The sequence below is a fragment of the Neoarius graeffei genome, chromosome 5, assembly GCF_027579695.1.
Source record: "Neoarius graeffei isolate fNeoGra1 chromosome 5, fNeoGra1.pri, whole genome shotgun sequence".
NCBI classification, from domain to species: domain Eukaryota; kingdom Metazoa; phylum Chordata; class Actinopteri; order Siluriformes; family Ariidae; genus Neoarius; species Neoarius graeffei.
In genome coordinates, this window is record NC_083573.1 from 57,878,399 (window position 1) to 57,893,323 (window position 14,925).

At 42.9% G+C, this 14,925-nt stretch overlaps 1 protein-coding gene across 3 annotated transcripts in view; it reads right to left on the minus strand.

Annotated features, from left to right (window-relative positions):
* ascc3 (activating signal cointegrator 1 complex subunit 3) overlaps window positions 1-14,925 on the minus strand; it is a 395,456-nt gene that overhangs the window by 38,529 nt on the left and 342,002 nt on the right. For all 3 annotated transcript variants that reach the window (XM_060922147.1, XM_060922146.1, XM_060922145.1), the window contains exons 31-34: window positions 8,916-9,053; window positions 8,581-8,701; window positions 8,363-8,495; window positions 8,152-8,277 (exon numbers count right to left, since the gene is read on the minus strand). In XM_060922147.1, the coding sequence (XP_060778130.1) occupies window positions 8,152-8,277; window positions 8,363-8,495; window positions 8,581-8,701; window positions 8,916-9,053 (518 nt within the window). The remainder of the gene's footprint in view (window positions 1-8,151; window positions 8,278-8,362; window positions 8,496-8,580; window positions 8,702-8,915; window positions 9,054-14,925) is intronic.

Sequence of the window (14,925 nt, forward strand, 5' to 3'; positions counted from 1 at the left end):
ACCGATATGACAATGACTGCTGCTGCCAGGTTGGGGGGACAAACTAGTAGAAAGGAAGTGTGCCAACAGTGCCAACACACTTCCTTTGTGGTCGATTCTGCTTTAAGGTAAGATGCATTTAATTATTCATCTGCTGTGGGTTTGGAATCGGTAGCCTGACCGATTCGTTCATGTTTGTGGTGACATTTGTTTGTTGACGCGTGTTGAAATGGAAGATTGGTTGTTGACATGATTTCCAGTGATGCTTTGGTGCTGCTGTGGATCAGATGTGTTGAGTAGCCTGACTGTTTTTTTTTTTTTTTTTCTTGCGTGCGGTAGACTCTCATTGTTGACGCGAGGTTGTTTTTTTGAACATGCCAATGCGGACACGATTTCCCCTGATGAGTTATGACTTCAGACGCGATGCGTGTGTGGAGGTGTGGAGTCCGCGTGATATGTGCGTAAGATAGGCTTCTCATGTGTTTGGAGATCCGCGCTCTGAGACAAACGCAAGCACCCCCCCCCCCCCCCCCCCCCCCCCAAGGGAAAAAAGGGACCCCTCCCGAAAATATCGGCATAGTTCGAACACTGGGTTGGAGAAAGTAATGGCAAATAGTGAGTGCACAAACCATAGAAGGTAAACTGTACACAGCGCCAGGGCAGTGTGATGGTATGTCTACTTTTAGATTGTGTTAGCTTATCAATGAACACACTCGTCACTCGACGAGTTTCACGTCTTTACGACGGATACTTAAATGTGTGTTAGGTATTATTGTTGCAGTCTGAGCAGTCATTGTAGCAGCTAGATGAGCGAGAACCGAAAGGGTCTGTGCCATAAACCGTTATTTCTTCATGTCCAAAATGGCGGTCGTGTTTACGAAGGTCACGTGAGTGGAAAGGGTCAATAATTCAGAATTCATTGTTCCATCAATGATGGCAAGCCGTCCTGGCCCACATGCAGCAAAACAGGCCCAAACCATGATACTACCACCACCATGTTTCACAGATGGGATAAGGTTCTTATGCTGGAATGCAGTGGTTTCCTTTCTCCAAACATAACACTTCTCATTTAAACCAAAAAGTTCTATTTTGGTCTCATCCATCCACAAAACATTTTTCCAATAGCCTTCTGGCTTGTCCATGTAATCTTTAGCAAACTGCAGACAAGCAGCAATGTTCTTCTTGGAGAGCTGTGGCTTTCTCCTTGCAACCCTGCCATGCACACCATTGTTGTTCAGTGTTCTGATGGTGGACTCATGAACATTAGCCAATGTGAGAGAGGCCTTCAGTTGCTGAGAAGTTACCCTGGGGTCCTTTGTGACTGCGCCGACTATTACACGCCTTGCTCTTGGAGTGATCTTTGTTGGTCAACCACTCCTGGGGAGGGTAACAATGGTCTTGAATTCCCTCCATTTGTACACAATCTGTCTGACTGTGGATTGGTGGAGTCCAAACTCTTTTCCAGCCTGATGAGCATCAACAACGCTTTTTCCGAGGTCCTCAGAAATCTCCTTTGTTTGTGCCATGATACACTTCCACAAACATGTGTTGTGAAGATTAGACTTTGATAGATCCCTGTTCTTTAAATAAAACAGGGTGCCCACTCACACCTGATTGTCATCCCATTGATTGAAAACACCTGACTCTAATTTCACCTTCAAATTAACTGCTAATCCTAGAGGTTCACATACTTTTGCCACTCACAGATATGTAATATTGGATCATTTTCCTCAATAAATAAATGGCCAAGTATAATATTTTGTCTCATTTGTTTTACTGGGTTCTCTTTATCTACTTTTAGGACTTGTGTGAAAATCTGATGATGTTTTAGGTCATATTTATGCAGAAACAGAAAATTCTAAAGGGTTCACAACTTTCAAGCACCACTGTATGTGTAATATATATATTTTATACACACACGCACACACACACACAGGATATGCGGTTGAGCGAAGATATAAAGTTTATCTTTGAGTGGTGTAACATCACAAGTGAGCGAAGCAAATAAGTAAAATATTTTTATTTTGAAAATATTTTTCAACGGTGGCACGGTGGTGTAGTGGTTAGCGCTGTCGCCTCACAGCAAGAAGGTCCGGGTTCGAGCCCCGTGGCCGGCGAGGGCCTTTCTGTGTGGAGTTTGCATGTTCTCCCCGTGTCCGCGTGGGTTTCCTCCGGGTGCTCCGGTTTCCCCCACAGTCCAAAGACATGCAGGTTAGGTTAGGGCAATTCCATGTAAATGTCAACCTCACCATGCAAAAATAAAGCAACATGTAATACATCAAAACCACTCCCAGAGATATCACCTAGGCCTGTATTTTACAGATGTGAACAAGCTGAACCAATTTGTAACCAACCTAATATGTCACTGTCAGTCTTTCTTTCTTATAATGTAAACCCCAAGCTAAAATCAACTTTGATCATGTACAATTCTATATTATTGCCACAAGCCACAGAAATGTCTGCTAAAATCCACAAAACAGCAAAACAATAGCCATCCTAAATATTATTTAAGAACTTTGATAGTTTTAGCTGATATTTAGAGAGTTTTTCAAAGGGTTATGGTGGTTAAATTGCTGATTTTCTAAACATATGCCATGTCTATTTCAGACGCGTCACATCCATAACGGAATTTCGTCACATCCATAACACTGACTTTTCCTTCTGAAACTCTGCATGAAATACAAAATATTTTAAACAAAGATTTTTTAATATTCACCTTGGACCCCTCTATCAAACGGATATCTCCATTTCGACATTAGGTTTACAATTTCACAGAGTTTGATAAAAATGTACAGTCACCCAAGAAAAGTGATACTTTTTCTGTCACATCCATAACGCATCTTTTATTGGCGTTTTCTGGCATGCCCTAGATGTACTATGGGAATTGTTCTTGTTCTATCACTTCTCCAGTATGGTACAGCCTTAAAATATGCAACACCTGTTTAAATACTGGGAGACAATAAAACATGCACTGGGTCATTTGTTGCCATTTTGAGTTCAAGTGTCACGTCCATAACGCTGGAATTGCTCGTTAACAGGTGAGACTAAATTGACCGTAGGTGTGAATGTGAGTGTGAATGGTTGTCTGTGTCTATGTGTCAGCCCTGTGATGACCTGGCGACTTGTCCAGGGTGTACCCCGCCTTTCGCCCATAGTCAGCTGGGATAGGCTCCAGCTTGCCTGCGACCCTGTAGAACAGGATAAAGCGGCTACAGATAATGAGATGAGAGATGAGATAAATAAAAGAGTGGACATCATGGCACCATTTACTCCCATTCTGCGGTTTTGAAGACTTGGGAGTTGCTATCTTGTGAAAACTGGACACTGTGCAGTAGATGTGGCTGGTCAGACAGTGGGTTCTCCTCTCAGCCACCCATGCTGGTGATGAACACTACAGGGAGTGCAGAATTGTTAGGCAAATGAGTATGTTGACCACATTACCCTCTCTATGCATGTTGGCCTACTCCAAGCTGCATAGGCTTGAAAGCCTCCTACCAATTAAGCATACCAGGTGATGTACATCTCTGTAATGAAAAGGGGTGTGGTCTAATGACATCAACACCCTATATCAGGTGTGCAAAATTATTAGGCAACTTCCTTTCCTTTGGCAAAATGGGTCAGAAGAGGGATTTGACGGACTCAGAAAAGTCAAAAATAGTGACATATATTGCAAAGGGATGGAGCACTCTTAAAATTGCCCAGCTTTTGAAGCGTGACCATCGAACAATCAAGCGCTTCATTCAAAATAGTCAACAGGGTCGCAAGAAACGCGTTGAAAAAAAAAGGCGCAAACTAACTGCCCGTGAACTGAGGAAAGTCAAGCGTGAAGCTGCCAAGATGCCACTCGCCACCAGTTTTGCCATATTTCAGAGCTGCAACATCACTGGAGTGTCAAAAAGCACAAGGTGTGCAATACTCAGGGACACGGCCAAGGTAACAAAGGCTGAAAAACGACCACCACTGAACAAGACACACAAGATGAAACGTCAAGACTGGGCCAAGAAGTATCACAAGACTGATTTTTCTAAGGTCTTATGGACAGATGAAATGAGAGTGAGTCTTGATGGGCCAGATGGATGGGCTCGTGGCTGGATCAGCAAAGGGCAGAGAGCTCCAGTCCGACTCAGACGCCAGCAAGGTGGAGGTGGGGTACTGGTATGGGCTGGTATCATCAAAGATGAGCTTGTGGGACCTTTTCGGGTTGAGGATGGCGTCAAGCTCAACTCCCAGTCCTATTGTCAGTTTTTGGAAGACACCTTCTTCAAGCAGTGGTACAGGAAGAAGTCAGCATCCTTCAAGAAAAACATGATTTTCATGCAGGACAATGCTCCATCACACGCATCCAAGAACTCCACAGCATGGCTGGCCAGAAAGGGTCTAAAGGAAGAAAGATTAATGACGTGGCCTCCTTGTTCACCTGATCTGAACCCCATAGAAAACCTGTGGTCCCTCATCAAATGTGAGATCTACAAGGAGGGGAAACAGTACACATCTCTGAACAGTGTCTGGGAGGCTGTGGTTGCTGCTGCACGCAATGTTGATCGCAAACAGATCAAAACACTGACCGAATCCATGGATGGCAGGCTTTTGAGTGTCCTTGTAAAGAAAGGCGGCTATATTAGTCACTGATTTGTGTTTTTTTTTTGTTTTTGAATGCCAGCAATGTATATTAGTGAATGTTGAGTTGTTATATTGGTTTCCCTGGTGAAAATAAATGAGTGAAATGGGTATATGTTTGTTTTTTGTTAAGTTGCCTAATAATTATGCACAGTTATAGTCACCTGCACACACAGATATCCTCCTAAGATAGCTAAAACTAAGAAAGCCCTACTCCAACTTCCAAAAATACTCAGCTTTGATATTTATGAGTCTTTTGGGTTCATCAAGAACATAGTTGTTTTTCAATAATAAAACTAATCCTCAAAAATACAACTTGCCTAATAATTCTGCACTCCCTGTACTTGTTTGTCAGGAGTGCACGTGCTGCGATACTACCTGAAGTATGCATGGGCTAACTCAAGTGGCAAGTATAGCGTTATTAATTCCTATATAAAACGTATTTGCTCAATTGTATTTGTATACTCTTCACAAGTATATTGATACAAGCTGGAAATATACTAGCAAACTGCAGCCAGTATTTACAGTCAACACAGCTTATTTTATGGGGGGGGGGGGGGGGGGGGGGGGGGACATTTTTTTTCTCTCCATGTTAGTCATCATCATCATCACCATCATCATCATCACCTCACACCTGCAGTAAATTACACATATGAATGCACCATTCTGCTGGTGGAGTATAAACGGGACCAACTGGTTAACCTTACCAAGCTACTTCAAGTGTTCGCCAAGGTCATACCGTCAATAAATTGTTATGAAATTTAGCCAGTGTCAGCTGCCGTTTACTGGTATTGGTTTGCTAGTTATAATATCAGTACAATGAGCTACAGCTTGGACATCAAAATGGGCAACATACCAGAAAAAAACATAAAAGACGCTACAAAGAACAAGACAGCTTTAGGTGCATGTTGGAAAGTGTGTGCTAATTCAAGAGACTCAACTGTCAATCACCTCATCAACCACACCCTTTCATTTATAATCACATAACTCTTACAAAATACATTTATCATTAGAAAAAAATGGTAGGGGAGATATCAGGGTTAACCAAGATTATTACAAAACAAACAAACAAACAAACAAACAAACCCCATTTCCAAAAATAATATGTGCAGATGTAACTTAAAATGTGTCTGGGATCTTTCATACTGACGAACATAGGAATTGGTGGGGTTAAAAAAAAATGTACTGTAGCCAGCCTCTGGAAACATCTGTATATCTACTCATTTATGGAATCATCTAATCAGCCTATCGTGTGGCAGCAGTGCAGAGCATAAAATCATGCAGATAAGGACCAGCAGCTTCAGGTAATGTTCACTACCATCAGAACGAGGGAAAATGTGATCTCAATTATTTTCATAACTGTATTTCTACAACTGCTGATCTCACGAGATTTTTAAACACAACACTATAGTTTACTTAGAATTGTGCAGTAAAGAAAACAACAAGCAGCAGTTCTGCAGACAAAATCACCTTGCTGATGAGAGAGATCAACAGAAAATGGTCAGACTGCTTCAACCTGACAGAAAGGCTACACTAACTCAGATAATCACTCTGTACATCTGTGATGAGCAGAAAAGCACCTCTGAATGCACAACACTTCTTGAAGCAGATGGGATACAAATGCAGAGAACCGTGTCAGGTTCCGCTTCTGCAGCCAAGAACAGAAGGTTGAAGCTGTGTTGGGCACAGGCTCACCAAAAGTGGAGAGTTGAAGCCCAGAAAAACGTAGCCAGTCTAATGAATCTCAATTTCTGCTGAGGCATACAGACGGTAGGGTCAGAACTTGGTGCCAGCGGCATGAATCCGTGAACCCAACTTGTCTTGGGTCAACAGTCCAGGCTGGTGGAGGTGGTGTAATGATGTAGGGAACGTTTTCTTGGCACATTTTTGAAATCAATCAATCAATCAATCAATCAATCAATCAATCAATCAATCAATCAATCAATCAATCAATCAATCAATCAATCAATCAATCATCGCTTGAATGCCACAGACTATGAGTATTGTTGCTACCAATGTGCATCCCTTCATGACCACAATCTTCTAATGGCTGTTTCCAGCATGATAACGCACCACGTCACAAAACAAAAGTTGTCTCAAACTGGTTTCATGAACATGACAATGAGTTCAGTGCTCTTCAGTGGGTTTCCCAGCCCACTGATTTGAATCCAACAGAACACCTTTGGAATGTGGGAGAACCGGAGAGTCACAGCATTAAACTGCACCTGAAAAACCTGCAGGAATGTTTCCAACATCTTGTGGAATCCATGCCATGAAGAACCAAGGCCGTTTTGAAGGGAAAGGGAGGCCCTACTCAGTATTGGTATCGTGTTCCTAATAAAGTGCTCAGCGCGTGTATATACAATACATAGCCCTTAGCTTGGTGTCATTACTAGCCGCGTCTATATGCAGGAACAAGAATTCAGGCTAAATATGTTATCTGATGCGATAAGGCAAAAAAAAAAAAGTGTGTTTCCGGTAACCCGACCGATCGAGAATTTCCGCGTCGAAATTGCCGACCGTAAAGTTTTTATTACCAATTTCCCTCGATATTTTAGTGTAAGCGGCGTTAGTTTGTCATAATTTTTTGTTTCAATGCATTCAAGTTGTGAAAGAAACGATAAAAAGTAAAATGTTTCGCCACTTCTATCAGCCCTCCTGCATAAACATGGAAGCCCACTTGTATACTGAAGGAGGAAGGGAAAACTGAGCCAAGCCGCCATTTTGAATCCTCATTCAAGGCTGTAATGCAAATTGCTTCCTCTTCAGTATACAAGTGCACTTCCATGGCAGGGAAAAAACACTACATTTTGCCACCTATGTAGTCCCTTATTTATACAAATAGGAGTCATTCAGGATTCAGCCATGTTTTTGCTCGGTGTTTTTGCTCGACCCAAGTTCTACAGTAGGCTAGGCGAGGCCGTCTGCTTTTAATGGAAGTAGCCTAGCCTAGGACGTTATTTTCACGTTATTTCTTGATAAGGTGTTTTCACGTTATTACATGAAAATATCATGAAATAACGTGATAATTTCGTATCATGAAATTGCGTGATGTTATTACATGATAAATGTATTGTAAAAACGTGATAACTTTGTTAACAATATCTTTTCACGTAATTACTTGATTCTAAGCCAATTTTTTTGAGTGTGGCAGCAATACGCTTCCGTAGATCATAACTCGAACTCTCGCGATTTTTTTTTTTATTCGTTTAAAGATTTAAAACACTTTTATTTTATTATGATGTGTGGTATAAAGGATTCTGTACCAAAATACTATTTTGTAAGATGTTTACTTGTGTTAATTTTTTCGAACAAAATAAAAAAAATTAAGAAAAAAAACAAACTTTTTCCTACCTACCAACCTTATTTTAGTATTTCATGTTACCGGAAACACACTTTTTTTTTTTTGGCCTACTCACCTACACTGTTACAAGAACAAGCAGTTGTGAAGTTTACACTGTATTGTGTATTATCTGGGTTCGAACAGGTTATGACAGCAGAGAGAATGTAAGAAATCCAGCATTTGGCAGAGAAACGGACTAAATCAGTACGTACCTGGGGTTCATGACGAGCCGGCGGAAGAAGTAGGTCCAGGTGATATAATCCATGGCATCCTGTTTTGAAGCAATCGTTCCTGCAGCTATTTCTGCATTCAAGTGATCAGCCAGAACACCAAGCAAGCTACAAAAGGATGATGGCATACGTCAACATTAAATGAGACGCTCTCAATGATCATGGGGGGGTGGGGGGTGGTCCTTACACTCACCTGGACTCGACAGGGAAGGGCTCATAGAGGAACTTCTTGTAGAAATCTTTCTTGATGTCATGTACAAGGATGACCGCTTTGCCCTGGTCATCAAACTGAGGTCTACCTGCCCTCCCCATCATCTGTAGAACATCTGCAGAAGCAATCACACACAGGAGGTCCAGTACAACCATGTGTAAGCAGTAACGCAGGCATACACAACCAGGAGTAGTTGTTACCTGTGATTGGGTAATCCACATAGCGGTGCGTTTTCCCGTCATAATATTCTGTGCCTTTCACAATCACCAAATGGGCTGGAAAATTCACACCCCAGGCTAGAGTACTCGTTGCGATCAACACCTGAAAGAAAGAGTTAAAAGATTAAGAAGTGCTTCGATATAACACAACAGTACTCTCCATTCTATGCTGAAAGAAAAAAAAAAAACACCGGAAACAACAGTGGTTCAGTTACAGTATTATAGACATCTGTTCTTTTAAAATGGTGCTTTTTGTACGTTTACCAAATCACACCGACACACAAGTGGTAAAAACAAGAGGTGCCTTATGGAAGTACCTGAATCTTGCAGTTGACGAACAGCTCTTCTACAGTCTTCCTGTCTCTCTCATGCAGACCAGCGTGATGCAAACCGATGCCAAAGGCAAGGGTCAGCTTGAGGTTCGAATCCCTCACTGTGGCAATGATATCGGTCATCTAAACCAAAGATCAGGAAAATAACAGTCTCAAACATTATAGTAAACCTCATCAGCTCTGCAGTCCACAAGGAAAAAAGCCATTAGGGAAGAAAGAGAAGACACGAGAGGAACGTGCTTCAAGAAAACAGCAAAACGTGATCTATATGCAGAAGTTCGACTTCCTAAAATATTTGTATTAGAGCAGTGATATGTTGGTCTGATCTGGCTGGGATCTGACATGTCTCCAAAATACAACAGGTTTACACCAATAATACAGACACTGATCTCAGATCATCAGCTTCTTCATAAATGCATTCACTGGACACTTTACTAGGAACACCCATACATATGCTGTTTTATGCCGTTCTCTAAATCAGCCAATCCCTTGACAGCAGCACAATGCATAAACTCATGCAGATACAAATCAAGAGCTTCAGTGAATGTTCACTTTCACTTCAAACATCAGAATGGGAAAAACTGTGATTTCTATGACTTTCACTGTGGCATAGGTGTTGGTTTGAGCCAAATGGACTGGTTTGAGTGAGTATTTCAGAAACTGCTGATCTCCGGGGGTTTTCGCACACAATAATCTCTAGAGTTTACACAGGATTGTGCGGAAAAAAACCTCCAAAAACCACTGAGTGAGCGACTGTTCTGTGGGGGGAAACAAATGCCTTGTTGATAAGAGAGGTCAGAGGAAAATGGCCAGATTGGTTCAAGCTACTAGGAAGGATACAGTAACTCATATAATCACTCTTTACAGCCATGGTGAGCAGAAAAGCATCTCAGCATGCAACAGCAGAAGACCACACTGGGTTCCACTCCTGCCAGCCAAGAACAGGAGTCTTAGAATCAAGAACCAGTTCCTATTAACGTGGCCGGTGAGTGTAACTCTTCAAGACCCACAGCTTCTCAAATATTTTCTCATTTTAATGATCACTTTTGGGCGGCACAGTGGTGTAGTGGTTAGCGCTGTCGCCTCATAGCAAGAAGGTCCGGGTTCGAGCCCAGTGGCCGGCGAGGGCCTTTCTGTGTGGAGTTTGCATGTTCTCCCCATGTCCGCGTGGGTTTCCTTCAGGTGCTCCGGTTTCCCCCACAGTCCAAAGACATGCAGGTTAGGTTAACTGGTGACTCGAAATTGCCCGTAGGTGTGAATGTGAGTGTGAATGGTTGTCTGTGTCTATGTGTCAGCCCTGTGATGACCTGGCGACTTGTCCAGGGTGTACCCTGCCTCTCGCCCGTAGTCAGCTGGGATAGGCTCCAGCTTGCCTGCGACCCTGTAGAACAGGATAAGCGGCTACAGATAATGGATGGATGATCAGTTTTACTCCTAGCTCTGATTTACCACACAAATATACTAATTTCCCAGTAAAGAAAAAGTTCATAAATACCAATTTGTCTAACTTCTTTTGTAGATCATGTCCTCAGGGCCTTGAAAACGCTCAGGCCAAGTTTACATTAGACCGTATCTGTCTCGTTTTCTTCGCGGATGCACTGTCCGTTTACATTAAAACGCCTGGAAACGCCGGGAAACGGGAATCCGCCAGGGTCCACATATTCAATCCAGATCGTGTCTGGTCCGGTGCTGTGTAAACATTGAGAATACGCGGATACGCTGTGCTGAGCTCTAGCTGGCGTCGTCATTGGACAACGTCACTGTGACATCCACCTTCCTGATTCGCTGGCGTTGGTCATGTGACGCGACTGCTGAAAAATGGCGCGGACTTCCGCCTTGTATCACCTTTCATTAAAGAGTATAAAAGTATGAAAATACTGCAAATACTGCCCATTGTGTAGTTATGATTGTCTTTAGGCTTGCCATCCTTCCACTTGCAAGTGGTAAGTGATATGCGCTGGGATCACACACACAGCGGCTCAGTCCCGAATCACTGCTCATGCGCTCCACTCGCGTGCTCTGTGAGCTGCGCAAGGCCGGAGTGCGCACCCTCCAGAAGGCACTCGCTGTTCAGGGCGGAGTGATTTGGAGCGCAGGATGCCTGCGGAGCCGAGCGTATCCGTGTATTGGTGTTGCTGTGTGCACGCGAATCGTTTTAAAAACGTTAATCTGATGATCCGCTGATACGGTCTAATGTAAACCCCACCTCAGATTCCCAGTATACATGTTCATTCTGTCCCCATGTGATGGCACAATGAGTTAACGTCTGTAATTATGCTACTGAAACTCTACCTACAGACCTCATGAATAATTCATAAAGCCTTGCAGTTTGATGTGGCACTGTGATACGAGGTAGAGATACGATAACAAAGGGAAAAAGGCGGTTTCCATAAATTGTATTACATACATTAATATAAAACTATATATAAAGAGCTGCATTTAACCAGAAAAGCTGAGGATCTGATGAGATAGAAAAGAAGATGTAGAGAGCAGTGGAGAGACAGAGTGTTATGGATGGATGGATGGCTAATGGGTGAGCCGGTAGAGGAAGAGGCAGGGGGACCCCTGCTGGGAGACAGACAGCTCGCGCCAGCCGCCTGTCACTCAAACAGCAGGATCTCCAGCCGCTATACAGCCCAGTGCAGAGCTGCCACAGCGGGGTGCAGCATACATCACTGGAACACACACACACAACCCTAGCTCAGGCAGCGTGCTGCTTCTTGGATGAGGCTTTTTTACCTTACTATAGATATCCTGATTTTTATGTCTTTATGTATTTGACAATGCAGCTCACATACAATCACCCAATCCAATGTGTTTGTGGTTGTTGTTTTTTTTTATTTTGAACCTTGCAACTCAACCACCATAACATTTATTTAGTCTTATTCAAAACCACCAATGCTACATTGCTGGTAAGGCCCATTCTTTCATTTGCTACTCTGGCCTTCCTCAGATCTTGAAAGATCACGTCATATTCGAGGAAAATATCTGCTCGTACGGTCAAATGTCCCTGCGTTCTATTCCTGAATGATCATTTAAAAGGATAGGAAACAAAATTGTACTCATAAAAAAGCTTTATAAGGCGGCTCGTCTTTTACGCTGTAGGAGTCGGAGAATGGACATGCACACAGTTGGCAGCACACCACCCCTCGTAATCTCTGCAGTGTCTCACACGCAGATGGCAGCTAAAATACTGTCACTATTACTAATACTATCGAATCTACCAGCTGTCACTTTGATGCTTGATATAGTCACATATTACCGAAGAAAAACAATAGCAGTGCTCAGGTGCAGAATTCAATATAACCAACTTAATTACTGAGAAAAGGGGGAAAACGTAAAAAGCATCGTTGTTTGCCACGTTGTTTAACTAGATCGGCACTTCAATGACGAGTATATTATTTATAACATCAGCAGGGATGCATGAAAAAAAGAGCAGTATGTTTAGATGACGGTTAATTAGATACTGCACACATTTATTAGCCATTTGATCAGGTATACCTTCCATATATGGGCATTTTGTAATAACTTGTTGCTATGCAGTGTGCTATCCCATCCCTGACCCTGCTCATCAATGAAACCACCACGAAACCACGGCTGACCAGATAACATTCGTGTAGTGCACCGTTCTGAGCATTACAGTGACACTGACATAGTACTATGTTCATGAGATCTGCAGTGGTATACCGTCACTGCAACACCCACAGATCGCCAGCCAAAAATATCCAGACAGCAGCTGCTCTGTGGGCTATAGTCTCTCACTCCACACCCACAAGCTTAACTAACAAGGTAGGTGTGGCTAATGAAATGGCCAGTAAGATAATACAGTGCTAAAAATAATTCTAGCATCACACGCACTTTAGTGTGTATCCTGCAAATTTAAACACATTAATAAGCTACAGCACACATAACCTGAACTGTCTAAGTGTATGCGAGGATGTTTATGGGGACGTATTTGGCGGAGTGGATCTAAAGCCGTTTTTACACAATATCGGTGTAAAGAAGGTACGTCTATATTCCGCTTTTAGACTACGTTCACACTGCAGGCTGAAGTGACTCAAATCTGATTTTTTCGCCCATATGTGACCTGTATCCGATCTTTTATTGACAATATGAACGACACAGATCTGATTTTTTCAAATCCGACCCAGGCCGTTTGGATATGTGGTCCTAATTCCGATTCCTATCTGATCTTTTCATATGCGACTTCAGTCTGAACCGCCAGGTCGCATTTATCCGACTTACACGTCATCAACAAGCCACAAACGTCACTATTCTGCGCTGAAGTAGGCGGCGGGTCTCTCAAAAAAAGTTACAACAACAAAACCCTTGCCCTCTTCCTTCTCAACCTCCTCCTTAACATCAGGCTATTGTGCATGTTCTGGCTCCGTCGCAACAACAACTGCATCATCGCCAGGTACTCCATGCTGGCTACTGTCATACACAGGAAACTTTAGGTTACTTCTGTAAACACTGGCCATGCTCACTGCGTGTGACGTCGTCGTATCCTGCAATGCGCATGCGGAACACTTTTAGGTCGCTTTTCGTTCATACTGAGGATCACATACAAGTCGCATATATTTGTTAATGTGAACGACCTCACAAAAAAATCGGATTTCACAAAAAAATCGGAATTGAGCATTAAGCCTTGCAGTGTGAACGTAGTGTTAGTGATTTACAGTGAACCAAATAAAGCCGGCAGGAAGCCGCGTCACTGTGTGTTTTTACACTGCGAGCCGGCGTTCCGCAACCAGAGGTGTCACGTCTCACAACGGAGCGTCAGGGTCTAGGGTGACGTGTCTACGTGTCAGAAATATGAATAACCCGAGCCCTGATTTCAAAACAACAGCAGGTGAACCGAGTGTTGATGTGCTTTTGTTAGCTGCGCACATTTATACCACTCGTCAAACACAAGCACTGTTGCTGAGCATCATATATCGTAAAACATGTAGTCACGTCCATTAAATAATTCACGTTTAAGGGAAGTAACAGGCTCGATGTATAGAACATGCTTGTGGCCTTTAGCCGAGCCGGCTTTTCAAGGGGGAAGAACTGCGCTCAGAAATGGAGAGAGAGAAAGGGGGGGGTAAGGAGGAAGAGAGGAGTGAAAAGACTTGTGCAAGCAACATGTTTATGCGATCAGAAATATGTTGAGGAGAAAGAAAAGAGAAGTAGGAAGTGATTTGAGACAGACAGTTGCGCGGACCTTAGACGCTGTAGACAGAGAAGTTTGAATTCTTGCAGGTCTCGGAAAGAATAATGTCAGTGTCAAAAACATCACAGCCCTGTTCTGCCGTTGCGGCCGTCCCTTTTACGCAGACAGCGATTCTGGCTCTGTTACTACTAAACTAATCGTTCCGGCTCAGAGGCGGCACAAAACAGACCCTCCGCTCCGCATTCAGACATTTTACATAGAACGCGAGGCAGAATAAAGGCGTAAGTCTTGAACAGGCTGCGTAAAAGGGGTTTGAGACATCACTTGCCAGAGGTTGCTTCCTTGTTTTGACTCGGAGAGGCTGATTGCTAGTACACCAGTGCAATATTTTTCCAACAGGTCTATAATTGAGCGCTAGGCCAATATTAGCATACATTTGTACTCCGAGACCCAAAGAAGACGTTTGCTCACATCTTGAGCAGATCCAAAAGTATGCACAAGAAATGTACTCGGAGATGACACCAGCTTTTCCCAGCTAATGTCAGTCTGAGTCGACTATGTAATCACAGTAAAACCATAGCTTTAGGAAAACACAAGGAACTTCCATCATATCTAGCCTCAGGAGATCAGGGATAGAGAAACGAAGGCTTCGTAAGCAGAGAAAGACATTATGTGATGAAAAAAGTAAAGTAAAAAGAATCAAGAGGCTGAGGTAAGGCTGTCCTTTTGGTCAGTGCACCTACTGATATTTAGCTGATGTGTACACTGCGTTCCAAATTATTATGCAAATGACATTTTTCACTGGTTTTCCTAAATAAATAACTAAATGACAAGTCATCA